At 42.4% G+C, this 25911-nt stretch overlaps 1 protein-coding gene across 1 annotated transcript in view; it reads left to right on the top strand.

The window, feature by feature from the left end:
- Positions 1-1182: 1182 nt before the first annotated feature.
- The window catches only part of PARD6B (par-6 family cell polarity regulator beta), a 31804-nt gene continuing 7075 nt past the window's right edge, over positions 1183-25911 (top strand). The window contains exons 1-2 of the mRNA XM_083146476.1: positions 1183-1514; positions 10277-10499. Of these exons, the coding sequence (XP_083002602.1) occupies positions 1437-1514; positions 10277-10499 (301 nt within the window). The 5' untranslated portion in view covers positions 1183-1436. The remainder of the gene's footprint in view (positions 1515-10276; positions 10500-25911) is intronic.

The raw sequence follows: 25911 nt of genomic DNA on the forward strand, positions 1-25911 counted from the left end.
CGCCAGACCTAGTCATGTGGCCCGCGCGAGGAGATAGCACGCAGGGGCAGTGTGTCCCAGTTCCTGCCTAGGCCACCTCCTCTCACCCACCCCCCACGCACTCGCTCGCCGGAGCTGCGGGGTTGGTTGCTGGGACTGGGACGTCACGCAGCTGGCGATCCGTGCTGGACTGCTGGTAGTAGCGGTAACCGTGTGTGCGAGGCAGCTGACTGAAATAGGTTAGTAGTGTATAGCTCGGGCTGGTCGCTGTATGTGGGGATCTCTGTCACTGAGGGTGACATTTACACACCAGGCCATGCTCTCCTCTAGTCACTGCGTGTCTATCTTGCTAGCCCACATTAAAATGTCGTTCCCAAAATGGTGTCACCTCCTCTAGCATCCCTAAGACAGCTCTGTACCTTCTGTCCCTGTCTACCACTGAACCCTGCACCTCAATATAATTAGTACTAGATGTGGAATTAAATTTCTGCAGCATAGCTCTGTGTTTGCTGGCCCACCATTTTTGTTATCACATTATTGTTATATGCATGTCCTGTTTCATACTGCTTTAAAGTACACCTTGTACAAGTTTTCTGTCATTTCTACTTTTTGGGGGACCGGCCCTTTGAGGGTGACCAAACTGCTGATGTGGCCCCCGATGAATTTGAGTTTGACACCCCTGGTCTACAGGCTCTTCTCCTGCATTGGACATGTGACAGGACACCCATCATACTAAAATTTTATGTCATTGAGATTGAGTATGAATTGGAACTGTGGAACTGTGCATGCTTATACATTGTATGTGGCAGCACTGTTTAAATCAGTACCTAATTACTGTTCCATCGTTGGAGTGTAGTCACTACCAGTGTTACCACACATGTACGTCCTGAGACGCGGCATTACCATGAGGGAAGGAACACGTTACACACCGCATGCATTACATTAGTCAGGACAGGACGTACAGTATTAGGCCAGGTACAGTAAGCAGCATGGCAATGTCTCACGCCGTCATTAGCAGTAAATTGCCACTATGAAGGCAGCAGCAGCAGCAGCAGCAGCACCACCACCGGGCTGACACACATTTGTTACTGTTGCCATGGTAGCCGCCTCGCGTGACGTCCCAGCGTCACACGGCGCTCCTCTCTCCAGGTGTCCAGGTTGGCGGGTTCACTGGGCGTGTCTCCGTTAGGGGCGGGGTCTCCGCAGTCCCCGGCTCTGTGTGTGTGTGAGAGGTGGTGGCTGCTGCTGGCAGTGGCGCGTTACCTGCGCGCTCCGACGTGGGTACAGGTGCACGCGCGGGGCCTGTGCGAGGCCGCGGCCGGAGGAGGAGGCGGGGGCGGGGCAGTGACGCAGGCGGTGGCGGTCCGGGGCTCTCCTCCGTGTCACACAGGCAGCAGTCTCCAGGCGAAAGGTGGACGGCGAGCGAAGGTGTCGGTGAGAGGGAGACCTCGGCGGCCATGATGAACCGGAGTCACCGGGCAACGGGCAGTAGCGGCAGCAGCAGGTCGCTGGGCATGGTGGAGGTTAAAAGCAAGGTTTGTATCTGACCGATCATTGCCTGTGTGGTGAGGGCACCTGCCAAAGGGGAGGGAGCATGTAGAGGGCACCTGCTGGGTGAAAGGGTGTTATGGGGAGGGCATCTGCTGGTTAGGGTGTGTGGGGGGCATACACTGGCAGGTTGTCAGGCAGCCGGGCACCTGTCACACACTGACACTAAGTTTTAAAGGGATTGCTGTAGAGATGTATGTTCTTATTATGTCAGTCCCCCCTTTCCCACCCATAGAGGCACCTGCTGGGGAGAACTGTGCCATTGGGTGTTAGAAGACCACAGGACTACAGTGTGAATGCCTGTACTAGATGCATTAGTGTGTTCCTATCCGCTCAAGTATGCAAATCCTCTGTATAAGCATTTCTTACATACTTGTGTAATCCGTGGACTATTGCACCCACTCTGCTATTCTGCATCACAGACAGACCCCCGGGGTGCTGCTATAGGCAGTTGTTGCAGTTTACTTTATCCATGTTATATAGGGCCTCATTCTGAGGTGGATGCTACTGCATCTGCAATAGCGCTCGCTGTCAGAATTGCGGGTACGGTAATATACTAGTGCTAATATCGGTCTATGCCTTGTGCGATGGGGAACATAAGTGATAAGATGGCCACTTTTACAGTGCAAGTGGTTCAGAGCTCCTCACCATTGCTAGTGATTCCTTCTCAAATTAGTCTACACAATTCTCTGTGGATCAGCAATTGGAAATGTTGCCGCGTTCACTTACACACCCAGGAGATGGCCTTTTTTTTTTCCAAACACTTCATGCCTCTGCACAGGAATGCCCATGGTTGTGAGCCGCAAGCTCTATTGCAAGTGACTTAGTACATAATAGCAGTTTATACATATCATCAGCATGTTTTGTAGGTTGTTTTTTTTTAATTTTAGCACATGCGCAGTTTCAAATTGCACTCAGCTGCACGAATATCAGCATTGCATTCATCTCTGATTCAGACCCTTATCACTAGTTTTATGTGATGCATAGAGTGCGCACTAGAACCGCTGTGATCCACATCCTAGGTGAATTTATCTTGGATCGTAATGTTTTTAATATATTAATATATTTTATTTTTTTTTAATTAAAAACTGAATTCTGCTCTTCATCGCCTTTCAGTTTGGGGGGGGGGGGGAATTATATAAGATGAATGTCTAGGTCGTTCTCTTCCTATCGATCGAATTATTATTTTTTTTTTTTTTTTAAGTATTTTTTCCTTTAGTGCCATATTTGCCCACTTTTTGATAATTGTGCCATTATATGCCTACTGTAGATGCAACATTTAGGCTGGTTTCACACACTCCGGCTCCTGCCGGACGGTGAAATCCCGTACGGCCGGGGAGCCGTGCCGCACACAGTAGTTTATCATGGAGGGGATGGCCACAGCCCGGCAGCCGTCCCTTTCAGTGGCGGGATCCGGCTGCAGCCGTGCGGCCGGGCCGTGGCCGTCCCATGTGAATGGACACAATAGTGTCCATTCACAACTAATGTGTGCGGCACGGCTCCCTGGCCGTGCGGTATTTCACCGTCCGGCAGGAGCCGGAGTGTGTGAAACCGGCCTTAGGGTATGGGTGAAAACCGGACCAGGACAAAACCGCCGGACATCAAACTCTGCATTTTGTAGCTTGTAGCCTCCAGGCCAGGGGGTTTATGGCCGGGGGTGTCCTGTCCGGGGGGCTGCCTATCACACCTGTCACCAGGTAGAGGAGGAGGGGTAGAATAAAGCCTCCCTGTTTGGTCTGGGCATGTAGCAAAAACCGGACCGTCCGGACCACCCGGGGAGGCTGTAATCTCCCCTCCCCCATGTCCCTGGTGATAGCTATCACAGGGACCCCCCTGGACAAGACACCCTACGGGTCCGGGTTTTACATAGTCCCCAACATTTATGCTTCATAAACACACGTCAGGGCCTCAAGATAGAAAGTGGTCTATGGATCACACCAGTAGTAGGCTGCTGTAAATATGTTGTTCTATGTATATGATGGTAATTGGTGGATTTGCAGCATTTTTTGGTCTTTGTGCTTTGAGACTTGTTTTACAGCTCTTTGTTTATGTCTAATTTCTAGACAAATGTGCACCTATTATCATTATTCAAACAAGATACACTTCTAAACTGTACCTTCCTGTTTCTGTAAAACCATGCCTGTATAATGAAGGCATATTTTTAGATGTACACAACAGAAATAAAAACATATTTACAAGCACCATGTGTTTGCCCATATTACATAAGCTTTTAGCTTTAGGTGTGTGTATTTCAGTCTAATTGTAAAAGCTAAATTTAGAATTGAGAGCACACCTGTAATAAGAGACCAGAGTGTTCTCTTACTTATTTATTTCATATGGTTGGAGACTCTCCTTTTCTCCATGGGGTACAGAACATTATTTTACTATGTGTTTTCCAATTAACTTAACAATTGACATGTGTATACTGGCTGTATTAGTTATCATTTTATTATCTTCCGAATACTAAATAGTCTTCATTCTAATAGGGAGGTTACCATTGGTGTTTGGAGATTCATGTTTTAGATATTTTATGTAAACAGCAATTACAGCTGTGGTCTGAGGTGGTCCGTTGAGTGAACTCCTTTGACCTCCTTGCTTTCACTTGCAGGTATAGTTAAAAAATGGCTGCTGTGCTGCTTTGTGCACCAGGAAGTATGTATGGTGTTATTGGAACCAATTGGTTCTATTTCAGTTTATTTCTCACCTTCCTCAGGTGTAAGCTCTGGTTATGTTTTATGCTGCTTTCCCAATGCAGAAACGGATAGAGACCCAGTATTCTTAAATGGGACTTTAAAACGGGTCTGAGCCTGAAACCCCTTTCCCACTGCATGTTGTAAATGGTATATTACTGGCTAATCACCGTTTTTGTACCATTCAGATTGAACCTGTTTGAAATGTACAAAAACAGTAATTCACCAGTAATATACCACCCATTCCCTGGTAACTGGCCTGCCCCCCTTCCCTCCTCTGGAACTTCCGCTGTCCCCCCCTCCTCCTCTGGTACCTCCGCTGGGGCCCCCTCCTCCTCTGGTACCCCCGCTACCCCCCCCCCTCCCCAGGTACCCCCGCACCCCCCCTTTCCGGATACCTGGCAGCCATGGATCTGTGCAGCGTGGTCCTCGCTGTCCTCATCTTTACTGGGCACAGGAGTGCAGACAGGAAGAGGATAGTGAGGTGGTCGCATGGTGGCTGGGTGGCCATGCAGTGCTGCTGAGTGCGGTGATGTCCTGAGCCAGTACATAAAGGGGATCCGGGCAGCGCTGTCTGTGCAGGAGGAAGCGGGTCCATTAGAAGAATGTGAAATCACTGGCGGGGTCCGTGCGGCAAATGGGAACTAGCGGGCCTACTCATTATATATGTGCATATGTAATGTGCGGCACAATACACTTTTATTGGGCAACGTGTTGTGTGCTATTATTACTCCCCCCCCCCCCCCCCTTCCCCGCAAGGGGTTTACACATGGAGAGATTGGACATTAATTGGTTGGCAATAGCGACGCAGGGGGCCATGCATCGTTATTGCTATGCCCCTACACACACAGAGCGATGAAGGGTCATTTTCTAAGCAATCTGGCCAGATCGCTTAGAAATTGCCCTGAAATCACCCCTTGTGTGGGCCCCACTAGATGGGATTTCTGAATCCTTATCAAAGCTATTGTTAGCGTAGATTACAACAATGTTTTCATACGGGAAGATACCATTCATGATTGCGCATTACCTTCTGTTCAATCATAGCCTTACATATCTTGCCAAGTTAATAAAGGAGTGTTTTGTGCAGGAATGTGGCAGAGGGCTGTGCCAGGTAATCTGCCCCTTCAACGTTTCTGCTGACTTCTACATCCAATGCAAATCTTCCTGGTAATGCCACCACCTAAACTAGTTTTAGAGCGCGACAGGAATACTTGTGATGAAAACAGCTTTGGCGTATGCACCGCAGTCATAAGGCCACCTTTCAGCAACTGTTGTGGACTAGTCTTGTTTGTGCAGGAGAGCACTGGAGCTCTGCACCTGCTATTTGTACAGCCATTTCCCATAATATAGCAATCACATTGGCCCAATGGGAGTGCTAATTTCTGTTTTTATGTATGTTACCTTTTAACACAAATAGTTAATTTGACACTTTGTAATGTAGTATAGGTTGTCTAACTGATTGAGCTGATTATTAAACGATACATATGTTGTTAAAGCTTATTTGAAATCTGTTTCCCACTTAAGTGTTATTGACGTTATCGCTTGTCCACTTGTGATTGTGCTGTAGTGTATAACAGAATTGCTTGGCTCTGTTGAGTGTTGATTACAGTACTCCTACATGGACGCACAAATGCTTTGACGGGTAACATATCTATTACGTGCCATACATCCTTTGGCTCCCGATTCCTCTGATCTGCTTCACTATACATGTTGATAATTCTAATAATTTTCGGACGGAATCAGTGATTCCCAAAATGTTGGGTTTTCTGTTGCCTGACCTAGGCATTGGGAGAATGGCAAATTGCCCCAAATAAACTCCTGATATATGGGGTTCATATGTCCGATTTGGTCACACCTGGCTCTTGGCTATAATAGCAAATTTCTATATACAGAGTAATGAGGCCTACACATGTAGCGAATGAGTGTTACTAGATAGTTCCGCGCACAGCGATGTGCTGCTGAGCGATCTGTCAGCACCAGTGCTCTTTGTAATTTATCCAGCGTGCCCCTACACAGTGATGTAGGGGGCATTTTCTAAGCGATTTAGTGAGATCGCTTAGAAAATCCCCGGGGATCGCTATGTGTGTAGGCCCCTTAAGCTTAGTTCACTTGATACTGTCCTTGAGCAACAACATCGTTCCTGATGAAATGTTGTTTCGCATTTAAGGGGCCAGTACATCAGGACTGTATTGGGCCAATTCTCCATTCTCCCAATGGCTGGGTTAGGGCATCGGCAAAATCCAACATGTTGGAAATGCTCGATTTGCATTTTCTAATCCAAACTTGTAATAAAACTGCATCGGGCAGTGAGGGATTTTTAACATGATGTATTTGCCGTTCTTTTTTTCTCTTTGTAGTTTGCCATTCCCCCAACAAATCACTAAACATTAAAGTCACCAATCAGCATAAAGGAAATGGCCCCTAGATATGTCTCTTTATTTTATTGGCTCACAATGAGGTTTCAAGTCTGTTCAATGTTAATATATATATATTCAATGTACTATATAAAATCAGCTCCACGCTCTAGTGCAGTGATTTTCAACCTTTTTACCTGGCGGCACACTAAATAAGATTTTAAAATTGCCAAGGCACACCATGAGATCGCCACAGGGCAAAACAAATTAGCCCCCACAGGAAAAAACCCAAACCTATTGGCCCCCATCAATCACACTGGTCCCCACAGGTAACACAAATAAAATACATTGGCCCTTTACATGAAGAGACCAGTAAATAACAGTTGAACTGGTGGGGACTGTAAACTGGTTTGGGCATCTCTAGATCTGGGGGCACACTTGAGAACAGCTCAAGGCACACTAGTGTGCCACGGCACAGTGGTTGAAAAACACTGCTCTAGTGGATAGTGCGGAAATAAAATGGATAGTAAATCGCATGCGATATCGGATGTCAAATCGCATGCGATCTACTGGCGCTGTGAAACTACACAAGTACCCAATGATGTTTCCAGTCTGTTCAGTATCAGCTTCTGAATGTGCAGTAAACACATCCCAACATTCCTTATACTATCTGTTGCATGCTAATAAATAAGGAAATACATTCTTAAAGAGTTAATTGGTGGATTATCTATTTTGTTTTCTTGAGGCACATAGCTTCAGTACTGACTGTGCAATAAACGACTAGATTAGTTACAAATGAGTCCTCCTGAGTTATTTAACTTAATCCTTTTGTGTATGTGTGTTTAATGTTTATCTCACTGACTCAGGCTTTAGGTATTGTTCTTCCTATTTTATGTAAAATGTTCCCCAGTCCTCTGTGTTGACCTTTTAGTCATAAATAGGTGTGTTCATCAATAGGTGTGTCCAATGCGTGTGTGGAACAAGCACTAGTGGGAGGTATCAGGACTGTTTCAGTTATGCAGCCCAAGTTTCTGGCTACAGTCAGAGAATACTAGTTAAAAACAATGAAAGATCTTCCCTGCAGCATTTCTGGGAAGCCAGGAATAGTAAAAAAAAAATAGTAAAAAATGAATCGTTAATACAGTTTGTTTGTGCCGTGCTCTGCTCCTCGTGTGTGTATGTGTCTATGATTGGAGACTGACAATTTGTGGGTATTGTTCAAAAATGAATAGTTTTACTTGGAATTTAAAACATGGGTACAACAATTGCTCATTGATACAAATTGTAAACATCAGAGTAAAAATGCATCACTGTTAAACGCAATCTGAATTAATGCATGCAATATTATATAATGCAGTAATTGTTGGTATCAATTGATATAAACGGTCATGCAGTTTGTGTTCATATGTATAAATACATAAATAATGATTTTGGTGGAATATGGCACACAAGTGGGGTAGTGGGAATTTGTGTGCAGGGTTGGGGGTGTTGGGATGGGGATTGGGGTTCAATATGCTGCGCGGTTCAAAGTTTATGAGAGGATGTTGGTGGTAATTTAGTGGGAGCTGGTCGTCTCTGGTTGAGGGCTGTGGGAATATTGTCCGGCAGGTCCTGGGTGCTCCTGGATTCTGGGCATAGGTTTGCGGCGGGTCCGGAGGAAATTAATTGTTAACCCTAGTAGTAATTTTCTTAATGAAAGTAATACTTCTTAAGAGATTTCTTGTCTCTGACTTTTTGTGCAGCTCACTCTAATTATATATAGTGGTTTTCACTCGATATGCGGTCCCTGGGACGACCAGTAAGGTCGATAGTTACTAGGTTGACACTGGAAATGGTAAAAATAGTGGGACTACCCTAAATACTGTTCCAACTATTTAAGCAGTCCCCGACTATTTAAGTCGGTGTAGACCGACTTGGTTCATACTTTACTATCCAATTGGGCATAGAGTGAGAATATAACATTGTGCCGAGTGCAGCGCGCCATGCGAGGGAACTCGGTACACTTATGAGGCCCATGTTGACGTATTTCAACATAGATGCACAAAAAAAATATGAAAAACTTGTGTGGACCGTTTGAGTGTCCACCATGTCCATGTCGACTTTAAGCTTGTGTTGAGCTAGTCACTGTCGAACATCAGTGGTCGACCTAATAACTTTTGAACTACTATACCTTAAACTCAGTCCTCAGGACCCCAAACAGGTTGCATATTCCAGGTCACCCAGCAGGAGCACTGTGTATCACCAACTGTCACATTTTAAAATTCCGTAGTTGACCTGGAAGACATGAACCGCGTGGGGTCTTGAGGACCAAGTTTGAGAATTTGTTTAATATTTAATGAATATACCACTTCCCTAGCACCTTGGACACCAGGAGCCAGTTTGTAGCACTATCTCAAAATGGGATGTTATTGGCTATCTGGCTCCAAAAACATATGACAGCCGATAGTCAATAAGAACCCGTTTTGAGATCCGGGTAAATCCGGATCTGCTCAGCCCTAATTCTTTCCTAAGGAACCAAGAAGCTGAGGATAAATAACCTCCATGTTGGAAAAATAATAATGGGCTTTCGTGCATAACGGATTGCCTTTTTGTTTGTACTAGTTGTCCTCTGCAGACTAAATTACACAGAAGTTTAAGACACTAACTATAGTACTGGTGCTGTTTTCGTGTTTGATGTTTCGAGTCAGTGGTCTGTGTTTGGCATATATCCTTCTTTAGAATGGGATTTATTTAGAAAACCTAAGTCCCAAGTACACATATAGCAGTCCTCCAAACCAAATCTAGCATGTTAGAAACTATAACCCTTTATAGTTTGGAGTGACTTTATTTGTCCTCCCAGTATGTCTGGTCTCTGTAGATAAATTAATTACAAAGCGCTAAATTAGCCTGACATTGCTCCATCGTGTTCCCAGTTTAAGATGCATGTATCTCTTCCCACATGATGACAACTGTAGTACATGTGTTTTTTTTTTTTTTTTTTTTTTTTATTATTACAGTGAGCCAGTCACTTGTTAAAAATCTACATATTTCTGGTATCCAAGGACCATTTTTGGAACCACGATGCTCTACTCTTTTTAAAGGTTACTTGCTAGATCAGAGCTTATGAGAGCGAATTGATAGGATCCAATTTGTTATTCGAAATCTGTGACATAAAAAAACATCTGAATGAGAAACGCATCAGTAATTTCTTGCTTACTTACTTTATCGCCTGCCTGTGTTCTCTTGCATGTCAGTTCAATACACAGTTGAATTCAGTATAATGAGTGTAAGTGGTAAGCTCACTTTAATGTGATGCAATGATTGGTTGCTGTTTACCTCTCTTGTTGTCGTGATATCACTATTGATCAACAGCCTCCTTTCGATCTATCCTTGTTTTTTTAAAATGATTATTCTAAAAAATAAGCTACAGCTAGAGACCAGGGAAAGATAAGGGTTAGTGATGGTGCCTCATTAAAGAGATAGCTGTGAATACACTGTACCAGGGATATGCAATGTGTGGCCCTCCAGCTGCTGTTGAACAACACTTCCCAAAGTGCTACAGTTCTGCTCTCATGACACACTATAAAAATATGGCAAGCTATGCTGGTGTATGTAGTTTTACAGCAGCTGAAGTGTCACACGTTGTGTATACCACTGCTGGATTTCGCTCATTGATTATGGTTTCTGTGTTTCCTGAATAAACACTGCTCAATCTTTTCTTTTCAGTTTGGGGCAGAATTTCGGCGTTTTGCTCTGGAAAGGTCGAAGCCAGGAAAATTCGATGACTTCTATGGATTGTTGCAACGGGTACATAAAATCCCAGATCTGGATTTATTGGTGGGCTATGCAGACATTCATGGTGACTTGCTGCCCATTAATAATGATGATAATTACCACAAAGCATTAACTACTGCCAACCCTTTACTGCGGATATTTCTACAGAGAAAAGGTAATGTCTTATTTTATCCCCTTCTCTTATTGGCAGCTGAGCTTTTTCATTTTGACACCAAGAAATCTTATTATCCATTGGATTACCTCATGGCCAAGATTTGATGAAAAGATAGTTTGTAAGTCCGTGGCGCTTCTGTCAGTGTACTTTGTTGTTGCTTGCTCTTCATTTAGTGCATATTGCACAGGAGGAGCCACACAATATTATTCCAAGCAGTGGGTTGTGGGTTGTCAGCCCAGGTGCAATAATATAATTTGGGCATCTCTTCCACCCCGACCCAAGTTCACAATATGCCACAGGAATAGGGTGACGGGCAGCAGTGGGCACCTTAGGACACTGACTGCACCTGTTGCGTCAATGGTAGTTCCGCCTCTGATTGCAAGAGTTATTGCAGAAAATATATAAGTACTCAGTGGCCTTATGTCGCTAGAATAAATTGCTGATTACTGATCTTTATTGTTCATATCTACACAGATCTAGGTGTTCATAGTAAACAGAAGTTAATCTTTTATATATGTAATGTTGGTTAAAGTACACTACCATGAATTATATATTTTATCCACAACCTTTGTGACGGTCTGTTAAATAGCATATTAAGTTATTGATTTTAATTGGAAGCATGATTTAGGAATGAGCAGCATAAAGTCGCAATTCACACCTAATAATAAGCCGCTTCCCACCATAGGGTTCACTTCAACTGATTCAATTGTGTTTGGGTGCCCATGGATGTCACCCACAAACAGACAAGTCCTGCTTAGGGATTGTTTTTTTGCCAAGAATAAATGTCACCTACAGGGATTCCAGGCATCTATTAATAAAAAAAAAAAAGTTTTTTGGTAGCCGCGTGCAAAAACAATTGAATCAGCCCCTTGTGGGAATACATAAATACCCAGGACCCTTGCTATATGAAGTTGTGTATAGTACTGAATATCTGATACTTTTGATACGTAACAAAATTAGTTATGCCAATACCACCAGGAGAATAATCCATTAGACGAGTGCCCTCTGGGGTCCACACTAATATCAGTGCTCCAAGAACGGGATTTATGCTGTTCGGATAGTTGAGATTAAGTTTTAAAAATCTAATTTTAAATCTAGAATAGAGTTTTATGACCGGGAGTTTCTGCTTTTAGAAATTGCAAATGTCGATGATGTGATAGACAAAACCTGTGGTATAAAGGCCAAACCTTAAGATGTAATTCTTGCTTAAAATGTATTCACATATTGCCAAAAATGATATCCCTATTTATTATTAATCTGGCAAATTGCTTCAGATAATTCAGTCCAGTATTACTCAGTATGCTTCTCTTTACACTGTTGTAAAACTGAACACACAATTCTAATGTCTTCTTGTTTTAAAATGTGGTTTTGTTATCTTGCGCCTAAGGAAATATCTTGTAATTCTTTAATTTTGTTCCTGTTGTAGAAAAATACCTCCCACACATTTGTTCTGCATGCCAAAGCATTTTCATTGTACATGGTTGCTGCGTTTGCAGTGACGTATAAACAGAGCAGTTACTTTATCTTCAGTATTTTTTTTTTCCTTTCCTCTAATCTTGTGTTTACGAGCATACTTATCTCTTCTCTTTACATCAGTATTTTATTCCTGTTACGTTTCAATCTTTAGGATGGATATATATTATAAAAAAAAAATATATATATATATATATATATATATATATATATATATATATATATATATATATATATATATATATATATATATATATATATATATATATATATATATATATATATATATATATACATACATACATACATACATACATACATACATACATACATACATACATACATACATACATACATACATACATACATACATACGGGGAGGGGGGAGTGCGGCACTCGGGACTTGTATCCAAAAGAACGACAATATCACACAGGGTGTATTCGTGACGTTTCAGCCCATAAGGCTTTTATCAAACAGCTTACATATATATATGTGTGTATTATAACACACACACAGGACCTGCACCCTCACATTAGCTGGGGTGCCGTATAGGGAATGGGATCATTCGTCAGACTGCATTTAGGTCTACAGTCATTAGGTCGACCCCACTAGGTCGACTGGCAGGAAGGTCGACCTGACTTAAGGTCGACATGGGCCAAGGTCGACATGACTTAAGGTCGAATTTGCATAAAGGTCGACATGAGGAAGGTCGACTGGTCATAAGGTCGACATGGGTTTTTCACTGTTTTTTGATCCGAATGTTGACACAGTCGACATGGACACAGTTGGCAATGAGAATTGGACGCTCGCTTCGCTCGCAATGCTTCGGGCACGGTGCCTCGCTGCGCTCGGCACACTATTTTATTCTCCCACCACGCCCTAGTGGATGGTAGGGCATGAAATACCGCCTGTCGGCACATGTCGGCTCTAAAAACAGTGAAAAACCCATGTCGACCTTATGACCAGTCGACCTTCCTCATGTCGACCTTTATGCAAATTCGACCTTAAGTCATGTCGACCTTGGCCCATGTCGACCTTAAGTCAGGTCGACCTTCCTGCCAGTCGACCTAGTGGGGTCGACCTAATGACTGTAGACCTAAATGCAGTCTGACGAATGACCGCATCCCCCGTATAGATAGTAGTACAAAGACAGTACTATATAGATACAGACTACTCCCCTGGGGGAAAACAGCGCTCACCAGACTTGTATTTAAATTATGTCATCCAGGTAAATGTCCAAGTTTAATAGTCCCAATCCCTACCCCATACCTTGATACCTTATGCACCTGTTGTCTCCTGTTGCTGCCTTGAGAAAGGTCCTAAGGGACCAAAACGTCGGCAGGCCTCATTGTGTAGCATTAGACTTGGACATTTACCTGGATGACATCATTTAATATTTAATACAAGTCTGGTGAGTGCGGTGTTCCCCCAGGGGAGTAGTGTGTGTGTGTGTGTGTGTGTGTGTGTGTGTGTGTGTGTGTGTGTGTATGTATATATGTATGTATGTATGTATGTATGTATGTGTATATATATTTTTTTTTTTTTTTCTGTAACTCTCAGGTTTAGGTCTAGCTACCCTTTGTTTCAGTTTGATCCGAGCAGTCCCAGTGTAGTTCTATCCAATTTGGACAAGTCTAATGAAAAAGCATATCATGAAGGAAGCTTCTAGAGAGGGAGATTAAAAAAGTAGTGGCAAAAATGGAAAAATACAATTGTCTATCGTACACAGAGCTCCTTTTGTATGGAACACTGGTGTATTATTAGTTAGGGTTCTGTTTTTGATGCATAGCTGAGATTGTCGACAGTCTCCTTTTGTAATGTATATAGATCCCTGGTACTCTTTAATGTGGAGACTGAGTTCCCTGTTCTAGTTATGGTAAGATAACAATATTGAGGTGGATTATATTTGGGGCCTCCATAAGGTACTCCACATTATGTGGACATTTTACAAACGTATGTGATACTATGTTTGAAAGGAGGAAGGCCAAATAATTTGAGGAAAGAGACCATTTTTAGCCCATTTTGACAAGATAGCTTAGATATTAAGCACGGATCACTCCGCGTGTATGTTATGCGGGGACCCATGCGTTGCCATCACCTGACTCGATCTTGACTACATGTAGTCAAATCACCAGTGTTCTGATTAGAGAACATCGATTAGCACAGATCACCAATACAGACATCACTACGTGTGTATGAGTGATCTAGCAAGCTCTGCGTGCGGAGCGATCTGACAGGACTAGAACGCTCTGCACACCAGGCTCATACACAGTAACCTGTTATTTATGGACCTTAAGGGGGGTATGTATCAAAGACTGGAGAGAAAAAAATACCAATGAGCTCCAAACTGTCAATTTTAAAACAAAGCCTGTAAAGCTAGATGCTGATTGGCTAGTACTAATTTTATTTCCTAGCTTTTATAACTACAACCCCCCCCCCCCCTTCCCCAGGCAGAAGCCAAAGGTTCTTCTGCCTCTTAAGCTGTAATTTGCCCTGAGTGGTTATGCTTTCTTTATTTAAAGTCGGCATGAGTTTTTCACAATCCATGTAAAGAACATTATTTGCATTTTACCATCCAAGTGGCTATAGAAAGAGATTATAACAGTGTGCTGAACGTTGCATGGCTAACACAGTGGTACACTTTTAAAATGTCCGTGCCTACACCAAAAAACTCATGAATAACATGTCATTTTCATGTTAACCTATTGCTTGTGTCGTCCTTTTTGACGATTTTGACACAAATAGTGGAAAACCTATTGACTGTCGCCCCATGACCCATAACCCTTAGAATTGCAGGGTCCTTTAATAAAATAATTGCTTACCTCTTGGTTATGGCTTGTTGTACTGTCATAGTGTGGTAAGAGGAAGATACACTATTTGCACAGCTACAGTCTGATCTGCAAGAGAGCGGATTGGCACTCCAGTGCCAGAAACAATACTACTGTAGTAACGAAAGGAAACTCCGACTCAGCAGGAATCCTGTTGCTTCTGGTTGTGCAGTACTCCATTTCATTCTTCTAGTCTGACATTTGAGGATTCTCATTGGTGATCAGAATTTTATAATTAACACAAAAGGAGGCAACATGAAAAACCCATCAGCTTAATACCCCTCACTGCTTCCATATAAGTAAAGAAGGTAGTTTGGGCCAGGTGCTATTAACAAAGCACAATTAATTAAATAACACAAGACACTTATTAATGCAAACAGGTAATTAATTATATTGCTGATTAATGGGGTTCTACAAATTACTAGGTAATAAGGTGTATATATTTCATCTCACATGGGTTTTTCATCTGTCAAATGACAACGAATAAGTAAATATATTTATTTTATTTGTCACCTGATTTACAAAAGTCAGTGCTTGCTGTAGACAATAGCATTGCTATATTCCGATATGTATAACACATATTTGAAGAGGGTGTGCTTTAATTTACACATTACTGTAAAGGAACTACTAATAGCATTCCAATGTTTAAGTGCTTCAAAGATCATGATCTATATGAAGGAATGTTTTTGTCTCAAGGAAGACCTGACCCCTGTGTACATTGCACTAAATATTTTTGTCTGTCCTATGAGTGTTTTTTAGGGATGCGACCCCCATAGAGCGAGAATAGAATAGGTGGTTCGCGTAGCGAGCCACCGTGACCACAGCATGGCGAGCGCAGCGAGCCTGCAAGCGGCTTAGTTGCAATCACCATGCTGTCTGTGTCCGTCCAGTCGGGATAATGACTGTCGGACACGGTGGTTAAAAAACACCAACTCAAGCTGAGTACATATTAGTCTTTGTTTATATTTTAAACAATATGCAAGATAACAATTCAGTTAGAAATATTTTTGTGCATACCCCCCCCCCCCCCCCCCCCCCCCCCCCCTTAGTGAGTTCCAAACAGTTCAAGGGAAAATGTTAACAGTACTGTTCAAGGACAATATTATGTAATGTGTACCGAGCTTTAGACAGCAGCGTTATTCTTCAGGGGTGTGCATGCTTGTAAACGCCTCATGTGCACATTGACTGAAGGGTGTCCGGAGCTGTGCTATGACATTATGTAAGCATCCTCGCATGTCGTTACGTTTCTGTTCGAGTGGTGGAACCAATGCTTCTTGTTGCTTGATTACTAAAATGAAACTGCTTGTTGCTATGGTGACTGAAAGATCTCCATGAAACTGTTGTGTGGTAAGTGGTTGTCGGATTCATTATTATTGAATAAAGTGTTTGCAATGACTTTTTCAAGAGGTGTGCTGCTTCTATAATGTTGCTTTAACAATGGGGTTAAATTGGGCAGGATCTGTACCAAGTACGTATGATGGCTGCGGTGCCCCCTAAGCTGCAGCATGATTGATATGTGGCTTCCTTTCTGGGTCTGGGAGGTGACATGTCATAGTTTCAGAGAAAAGGGGCATGATGGCCGCATTTTACTGGGCACTCTGAAGCTAGCAGTGTGAATTCCTTAATCATCCTGATAACCTGAGGGTTAAGCTGGATATACACTATGCCGATCAATCTGCTGATCGGATTAAGTGGTCGGATCCGTGGAGCATTTTATCTGATCAGTGTGACCCCCCCCCCCCCCCATACACACAGTTAGAAATGGCTCAGTGTGTACAGACATCTATGGGATTGGGAGGTTGCTCATCTTCAGTATTAACCCTTTGAGTTCTGTTAGACATGTGCAAAATATCCGCTAAAAGTTCCAGCGTCGCTCACATTTGTTATATAAATTATATTTTATATGTATTAGGTTTATGCACATTTTTTTGCTTTGATAAAGCAAGTTACATCCCGAAATGTCAGCTACCACAGCTACTTTCTGTTTCGTTCTTGGATGTATAAGTCCGTGGTAGTGCCGCTATTACCCTGCTATTACATTATATTTCCTATATAAGGTAAACAAACATTACAGGTCATTCTGATTTAATAAAAATGTTTGCTTGGCAATTTTCACACCTGTTTTGACAAATTTACTTGGCACTCAAAGGGTGACTGCACATGTGACGTCTCGATCCATAGACATCCCATGTTTTGCTTTGTTTTTTTTCGTGTTTTTTTTATGTATATATAGATTTTTTTAGAAACTGTTTTTTTTTTGCCTCTCCATGTATGGCTGTAGATGCTGGTGTGACATGGTGTGTCAGTGTCCATATCAGCCATTTCTCCCTCAGGGATATGTGGAACCGCTAATACCTGCAGAGCAACCTAGATAACTTGAAGGACAGAGTTTTACCTTGAAAATAACAGCTGTGGGGAATTTTTTTTTTTTTTTCACAAGCTTTACTAACCTGGAATGGAAATCTAAGCTTTGGCTGACATAATGCCTAAAGAAATACTTGTGCTAGTGCTCAAAGTTCATGATCACATAGGGATGGCAGTAATATCCTGCTTTAGGTTGTTTCTTATTAAAGGCTTTAAGTAGCGTTTACCTAAAAACATCACAAGGTTGGTCCTTTTATGAGGTTATCTATGCTCAGAGCTTATATACCTACACTGGCAACTGCATTAGTTAAACGTTTAAGGGTTTCAACTTTTTCCCTGAGAACAGCTGGAGGTCTACACGGCATGGTGGATGTGCTGGGAATATTCCTCCTTTTCTGCTTCATGTTAACAAGGTCGCATCATACAGTTGCGGAAGACTTTCCAGCTACGCCTGCAGAATCTTGCTGTGTATTTCCCGTTATCCCAATTCCCAAAGCTGTTCCATTTATTCCCAAAGCGGTTCCATTGGTTTGAGATCTGGTGACTGTGGGGACCATTGAAGAACGCTTGTTTATTTATTTATTTATTAACAGTTTCTTATATAGTGCACACATATTCCACAGCGCTTTACAGAGGATATTTGAACATTCACATCAGTCCCTGCCCCAGTGGAGCTTACAATCTATATTCCCTACCACATGTACACGCACACAGACATTCTAGGGTTAATTTGTTGGAAGCCAATTACCTACCAGTATATTTTTGGATTGTAAACGGAGTTCCCGGAGGAAACCCACGCAAGTACGGGGAGAATATACAAACTCCGCACAGTTAGAGCCATGGTGGGAATCGAACCCATGACCTCAGTGCTGTGAGGCAGTAATGCTAACCATTACACCATCCGTACTGCCCCGTTTATGGTAAGGGTTTTGCGAAGGGTGCATTATCCACTTTAAGTAGCCATCTACAGGTGGCAGAAACCAAGTCAGGCCTGCCTATGTCTTGCTGATCTTCAACTGTCCAAGGTTGTAAACCTATACTTATTGTACTTGTGGCTTCTTGAAATTCGCTGACAGGAGTGGAATGCACTGTAGCACATCTACTGTAAGATTAAAAATAATGTGCTCATTAGACAAAGTTGATCTTTGCTAAATTTAAGGTGTTTCTTACTTAGCCCTTAAGTAGCTGGTTACCAAGTCATTCCACATTCAGTCAGGGGCATAACGCTGGTTTGGCAAATGGTGTAACCACCTCGCAGACAGCAGTGTTGAGCTGTATAGCATCTGCATTATGTTGTAAGAGTGCCTAGGAAGCAACTACAGGCCTCTGATACTTCAGGAGCACAGCTTTTACCCTGCCATAGAGCAACCTGGATCAAGTCAGATTCCTAGGGTTAAGGATAGGAAGAGAATACTCATGGAACAACCACTTTGTCAGATCTCTGCACTGGAAGCACCACTCGCATACCCTTAAGATTCCTCTTAAGACCATACGTCACTGCTAGGCTACCAAGTATTATACTGTATGTTGACATTCAAACGTGTCTAGGTGATGATGACTGACGACTCAGCCAATGTTGATATTACAACAGTGTTGACATATTCTACCACACCCCAGAATGTTGCAGTACAATTTCTTTTGAAGGTATACTGCTGATTATTACAACCGTAGTGGGGAATGGTTGCTTTGCTCTATGGGGTGTATTCAATGTGACCAGCGTTTTTTTTTTTTTTTTATGGCGTGGATGGCTTGTTTTCATGGAGGATCGCCGAAAACAAGCCATCCTCACCATTTAACCACCACTCTCTGGCCGCTCACCCTATTCTATGTTCCGTGCGAATCCTCGCCATCAGTGGATGACGAGGTTTCTCCCGAATGGCGAGGTTCGCAGGTAATGCAGTGATCCTACTGCATATAGCTGCGAGCCTCGCTGTTTTGATGTCTGCACGTGCCGTTTCCACCTTGCTTTTTAGTGAGGGCTGGCTATGACAGCGAGCAATAGGCACTGCTCGCCTGATCGGCATTAAATAAACCCCTTTATGTTACTGTGATATTCTATTCTGCAGCAATGTGACTTTTCTGGAACTGCATGTCGTTTCAGGCGGATTAAGATGGTCTGTTACTCCCTGCTGTGTTAATCTTTGACTTCTCTCTAAGTTATGTTTAAATTCTGTACTGGCCCCAAAGTCTATCATATATTAACCAGCTGTACTGTGCAGAGTTGCTCACCTCTTGGTGATTATTTTGTACACTGCCCCCAGGATCTGTGCCAGTAGCCCTTTACTCCTCTAATCATTAGTATGGTAGGCTGGACACAAGTGCCTTTATTCCTGCTGCACATTATCCTTACTCGGGAATCACTACAAGAAAAAGATTCAATAAGCCGCCTGCATGGTTTAATCAGGTGATGTGTAATCTTGTCTCAGTAAGTGATCTGAGTTTGGGGAGATTGTATTAAGTTTCCATTCTTGTTCAGTCTCGCTAGCACAATGAGCAGAGAGGGACATTTTAAGGCTGTGCCCCCTAGCCCGTAACAGGCAGACTACTGGATTACCCTTCTAGATTTTAAGAGCATGATACATGTTTAGTGACTCATGCTGTTCTGCTGAAGGGTGTGGGTCAGTGAGTCGACATGCCATTGCGTCAACCACTGAAGGTTGACAGTGCTTAGGTCGACACTTGAAATCAGTCAACATGGCTAAGGTCGACTGTGTTGGAAGGTTGACACAAACATAAGGTCGACATGCGGTTTTCACATTTTGTCCTGAATGTCGACACGGACACAGGCACTATTTTATTTTCCCACCACACTGTCTTGGATGGTGGGACATGAAATACTACCTGACCTTTCAAGCTTGTCGACCTTAGGCATGTCACCCTATTCCAGGTTTTGCCCTAGGCCCTGTCAACACAAGGCATGTCAACCTTCCTGTGGTCCATATCCCTTTTCAATAGACAGAAATATTTGGGTTTTAAACACCATGCACTGCCGTGTCATTGAACCTGAGAGAATACCGCTGGACAGAATGTACACTGGACGCACCATTTAAAGGAGCATCGTATATAGTACACATAATCTAAAAATATATAAAGTATAAAATAAAAGCAGCACAAATATGAAGTATCACATTTGAAGAAAAGAAAATGTCTCTGTGTATCCAAACAATAAGGTTAGTTTATGGTTAATTCCAGTCATTCATAAGGGCTAGTAATGACACATTGTAAAAGTCAAGCAGGTGATTGAAATGAGAAAAGCTGATGCACAGAGCCAGTTGGCGTGTAAGGCAAACACGCATAAAGCACTTTGTTAGGCAGTAGTACAATTAGAACGGCATATGATGATATTGGTTTGGTATCTCACCCTCCGTAGTAGGTATTATTGGAATAGGAGGACGGGGAGCCCGGCAGGTCTGCGGCTCAACCCAATAGATGGTAGTGAGCATCCAAAAACCAGTGAGTCTGTTGAGTTGTTATCATGTGGGCAGCTGCTCAAACCACTTGGTTTTTGATGAATAGCCTGTAATCAGTGTGCCCACAGAAAGTGTCGGCGGGCGAGCGGTTACCTTGACCGCTGAACTTTAAGTGGAGACACTGAGACTGCAAGCGTAGGAATAGACGTCATCGACGCGTTTCATCTCTATAGTAACAGGACAAAAGTCTCCTATTAAAACCCCAATATTTCTGTTTTTTGAAGTGTGAGCTCTAGCCAACTCACTTAAACACCCACAGCAGCAGTGGACTGAGTTATTATTAATCGATATTTAATTGATTATTTTTCTATACATATGCGCCAGAAATTGTAGTTTGTGGGAGGATTCTAGACCTACACACTACATATACCCCTTTTCAATAGAATCAACCCCAACGATTATTGTTGGGCAAGAGGTTGTGTATTGCTTCACTATTCAGTGAAAAAGTTAAGATGCAGGCTACAATGATTGGATAAGATTGATTGGTCAGTGTATATATCTTTAATACTGAGGATTGGTATAATAGGATGCATTGTTCCTGTACCAGATAATGAAGAGCACTAGAACTCCAGGTCTGGGATGTTCAGCTAAATTGATTTTAATGGTGTGTTTTTGGCTGGTACCCAGCAGGTACTAATGTTTCATTTTATGTTAAAGGGCACATAAGGACAAATAGAATGAAACAGGTTATCATATTGGCTTTGTTTTTTTATTTTTACAGAGTTTGTATGTGTATTTAAATCTAGCTACCTCTGCTTAACCCTTGGAGTGCCAAGTGAATTTGTCAAAATAGGTAAAAAAACTACCAAGCAAACCTTTTTATTCACTGTATTGACCTGTAATGTTTACCTTTTTATATAGTTTAATATAATATATATTTTTTTTATTAATATAACAATGTGAGCGATGCTGGCATTTCTAATGCTATTTTGAACAACTATCAGATGATGGGTTAACATTGCATAATGGTTTTTTTAATGTATTTTGCAAGGAGCTGGAATGCATGTAACGCCTCAAAATGGTTATGTAAAATACATGCCAGCTGAATTAAACCGCAGCATAGTGAGGATGCTGCAGTCATATTAATTACTGGTATATTAATATTAAAATGTAGTATAATACAGGAGAAACTGGGACATTTGGTAAGAAGATTCAGTGGTCATAAACCTTCTAGTCTTTCCCTTACATTGTCCAATGTCCGCATTATGTCCATGTGTGTTTTATCGCCAGACATATTCATTGGTTTCATAATTTAGATTTTAGGTCAACCTTCGCATTCCACAGCAGTACATGTTTTCCTGATTTTCTGGTTTAGCAGAAAGAGTGACTTCTTGTAAATAGTCATTCATATGGCTGGATGTGTTATGCTGTGTATACATCATACGCACTATATTGTTGTTGATGCATGCCACTGGCGGCTCCCTCTGTCATCTGTACATGCAGTCATAGCCTGACTATATTGTCATCCACTCCATGCTCCTTCATGTGGCCACTGAACGGTATCGGAAACTATATTGTTTCATGTATCGTTTGCTCAGGGAGTTCCAGCCTGTTCAAGGGAAATTGTTAATGACATTGTTTGTGGACGAGACCATCTAATGGGTATACGGTCATAATACGGTCATAAGCTCAACACATAGAAGTTCCACGTGCATTGGGTTGACCACTAAAGGTCAACATGGGTTGGGTCAACACAAGAAATAGGTCAACAATAGATAGTCACGGGTCGACATGAGTTTATTTTATTTTTATTTATTTTTAGTCGGCATGTGCCGGCAGGTTGTATTTCATGCCCTACCATCCACTAGGGAGGAAGAATTGAATAGTGCCCAAAGCATGGCGGGTACACTTTGACGGTGTCAATGACTATCCTGTCGACATTCGGGGCAAAAAAAAGTGACAACCACATGTAGACTGAGCCATTGTCGACCTATGCAATGGTGACCTTCAGTGATCGGCCCAATGCATGACAACCTAATATTGGTAGACCCAATGACCCGTACCCATCTAGTGTGTACTTTTTACTTGAGTCTCTTCTTTATATACATGTGACAGAGCCATGTAATATCCTACTTCCCGAAGTTGTGTTTTGTGGGGGTTATGGTTATGTAGCGTGCGCTACTGGGCAAGATTCCTTTTAGGAGAGCTCAATTCCCAGTACCAATATGGCCACGAGGCTACTACTCCGCATGTGCAGAGCTCTCTATGAGAGCGCCACCGTGGAAGACCAAATTACCTGTTGTTGTTTTAGGCACTGTCCCAGCATCCTACATACACCCATTGGCTGGTGAGCTGTATGACATTCCTTTCTGCTCAATCTCTGCTTCATCTATCAGTGTGTGTATAACAGGGAGTATGGCTGCACCAGCTTTACGATAAAAAAAAAAAAAAAACTAAACCAAACACTGCACTGGTTAAGTAAGCTGTTCCGAGTTGCAAGGCGTCCACTAGGGTGTACAGAAAGTATGCTACACCCTCATGCCTGTACCTGCATATTTCTAACAAATCGGACACATGGAGAGTGTTTGTACATATGAGGTACTTGTATGACAGTGGTAAATCACTAGTCGCATATAGCTCTCTACTTCCTATTATATAGAACTATTTGCTTTTGTGAAGATAACAAAGTATGCAATGGAATAGCTATTAAATCCTGATCTATTAAAACTACCTGGAGACAGAATTGGGGTAATACACCTGCAGTATAACTCAATGAAGCACAAGGAAGTGTACATTGTTTCAGGTTGTGTAATTAGGGCCTCAGGAAGCAGTTGACATTTCTGTGGAGACAGTCATTGCTTTGTGCTGTTGAACCGACGTTTCCAGTTTGCCTTATGAGTGGTAGATATTTTTTTTTCTTTAAGTAGCTTTAACTTGCTGCTATTTCATAACTATATGCAGTGGTTGTTCTCTAGGGCATTGCCCTACCACATACAGTATAAGTGCTGAGTGTTTGTTTCTGGGAGGAGAGAGAAAATTGGACCCGTTGAAACATTTATTTGTTATAAATAAGCTTCCCGCTAAACAATTCTTTTGCCATTGCAGTAACTACATATTTTTCTGCTATACTTACCTCGAATTTCACATTCGCAAAAATAATGGAGTTACTCTGTTACCATTGGCACTGGGATTTTTCCATGTTATGACATTCCTGCAGTGCTGTAATAACTGGAGAACCCGTATAGTGCTTATCATTATTTTTGACACAGTCCAGAGTGAAGGGATGCCAAGAGAGGGGGCCCCACCAATTAAGTAATGCTAGCTACACACTTAGGGCAGAATTCAGCAGCCGTCACCTAATCAGTGCTGCCGTTTATGACCACATATAAGGTAGTTTCCGAAGAAATAGATCTGACTTTAAAACAAGTCGGAATTGTTTTGTCTGAAACGTTTTCGCCAAGCCTTGGACTTTCCGACACTTGACTGTTGGTACTTTGAATACCAACAGTTGAGTTGCAGTCTCGAGAAGTGTAAACAGCCTGGGATTCCGACTGTCAGGACGTTCCGACAGTCGGAATCCTGAACTGTCTTATGATCTTTCACTCCACCCTGGAAAGGAATGATATAATGCGTGGATCGTATAGTGTGTATGCCCATTTCACGTTCTCTAAGGTAATTTTTTGCATCTTTGCATCTGCTGTGCTGCGACACAGATGGGACAATGCAATGAACAAGGAAATGCAGCATGAAAGTGTACATTGCATCGTATGTATGGTGTGATGTATTGTGCCGTCGCTGTGGACACACATTGTTTAAGTATGTACACATGATGGAGGGGGACGGGATGACTTTAGTTAATTGTGAACATCAGTGCTTTCGTTTTCTCATCACAGTCATTAAAGGTTGTTTCTCGGTTGCAACTTTGGTCTTTATATCAGTATTTTATCACATACAGTCACAAAAACATATTTTTGTTTTCCTTATGATCTAGTTCTTGTAATGAATGGAACGCTATGTTTCTAAGGTATAAGGTCATAATGGTTATCATTATAAAAAGAACAGCAGGCAGTAAATTTTAGCCAACATCTTTATGGGGCCTACACACGTAGTGATGTGTTTAGATGAGCGATGCTAGAGCATCTCAGAACGCCCACAGTACAGCGATGTGCCAGCAATGTGTGCTGAGTGATCGGTCACGGCCAGTGTTCTCCGGTGAGAACACTGTCCCCGACTGATTAATAACCAGTGTGCTGGTTCTTAATTGTGAGAGCTTGCGATGCACGGGGCCGTGCATCACTATCTCTATGACCCCTACACACACACAGTGATGTAGGGGCATTTTCTGAGCTATGTATTTAAATGAAGTAACATCACTCAGAAAATGCCTGTATCTGGCTACGTGTGTTGTGCTCATTAGATAGGCAACAATTGTGTTACATCTGATATGACTAAGGGAAATAAAACCATAGGCAAAAAAAAAAGGGGAGGCCAGGGTTATAGGCAAGAAAAGCAGCATGGGGAGTGATTTGGCAAAGTAAGATGCCTCGTATACGAGCTTCAAGAGTACAAGCCACTAAGGGGTGTATTCAATGTAGTGTCACGACTGTTGGACTGGCATTTTGCAGGCGGGATTTAATGTCCAGCCTGCTGAGCAGCGAGAAGGGGGCGTGGTCGTGAGAAGCAGCCGGAAATCAGCGAGTTGCGGCCAGGAGCTTGTCAATTCCCAGCCGTTCTCGGCATAATGCGCTTGACTGCTTGTGAAGTAGGGCACATTCTGCCGAGATTATGCACAGTAACAATATTGTTCATTATGTTGTTCTGTATATCGTTCAGCGTGTACCCAGTATATAGTTAACGATGCACAATCCTGCAGATTATTAACGATAACCCTGGTCTCCTGAACATGCAGTTAAATCTGACAATATCGTCATTGACTGCATGCTCTGACAATATCGTTATCGACTGCATGTTTGGTGGGGTCCCGGTGACGTCACTGAACATCATTCAGGTTTTTAGAAACTATTTGCAGTACTGACGATAGTTAGTTATATAGATGGCACTGCATAATGCATAGTGTGTATAAGGCTTATGGTTCTCTAATATGTTAATAGAGAACATGAAGCACCCAGTGATATGTATACCAAGTTGAGTTAATGCACTGAACAAAAGAGACTCCTATCTTTTCCAGCAATAGAACGGTTGGCAGCATTTAAGCTGTGGCTGATAAATCTCTCCACATGCTTAGAAACATTTGTGGAGAATAGCATGTCTGCTTCCCATGCCAGCTCATGTAGAGCCTTCTGAGGCTATGAGCAAATAAGTTTTATAACCGTGAT

This window comes from Crinia signifera, chromosome 6 (genome assembly GCF_055691185.1).
Source record: "Crinia signifera chromosome 6, ASM5569118v1, whole genome shotgun sequence".
Taxonomy (NCBI): Eukaryota; Metazoa; Chordata; class Amphibia; order Anura; family Myobatrachidae; genus Crinia; species Crinia signifera.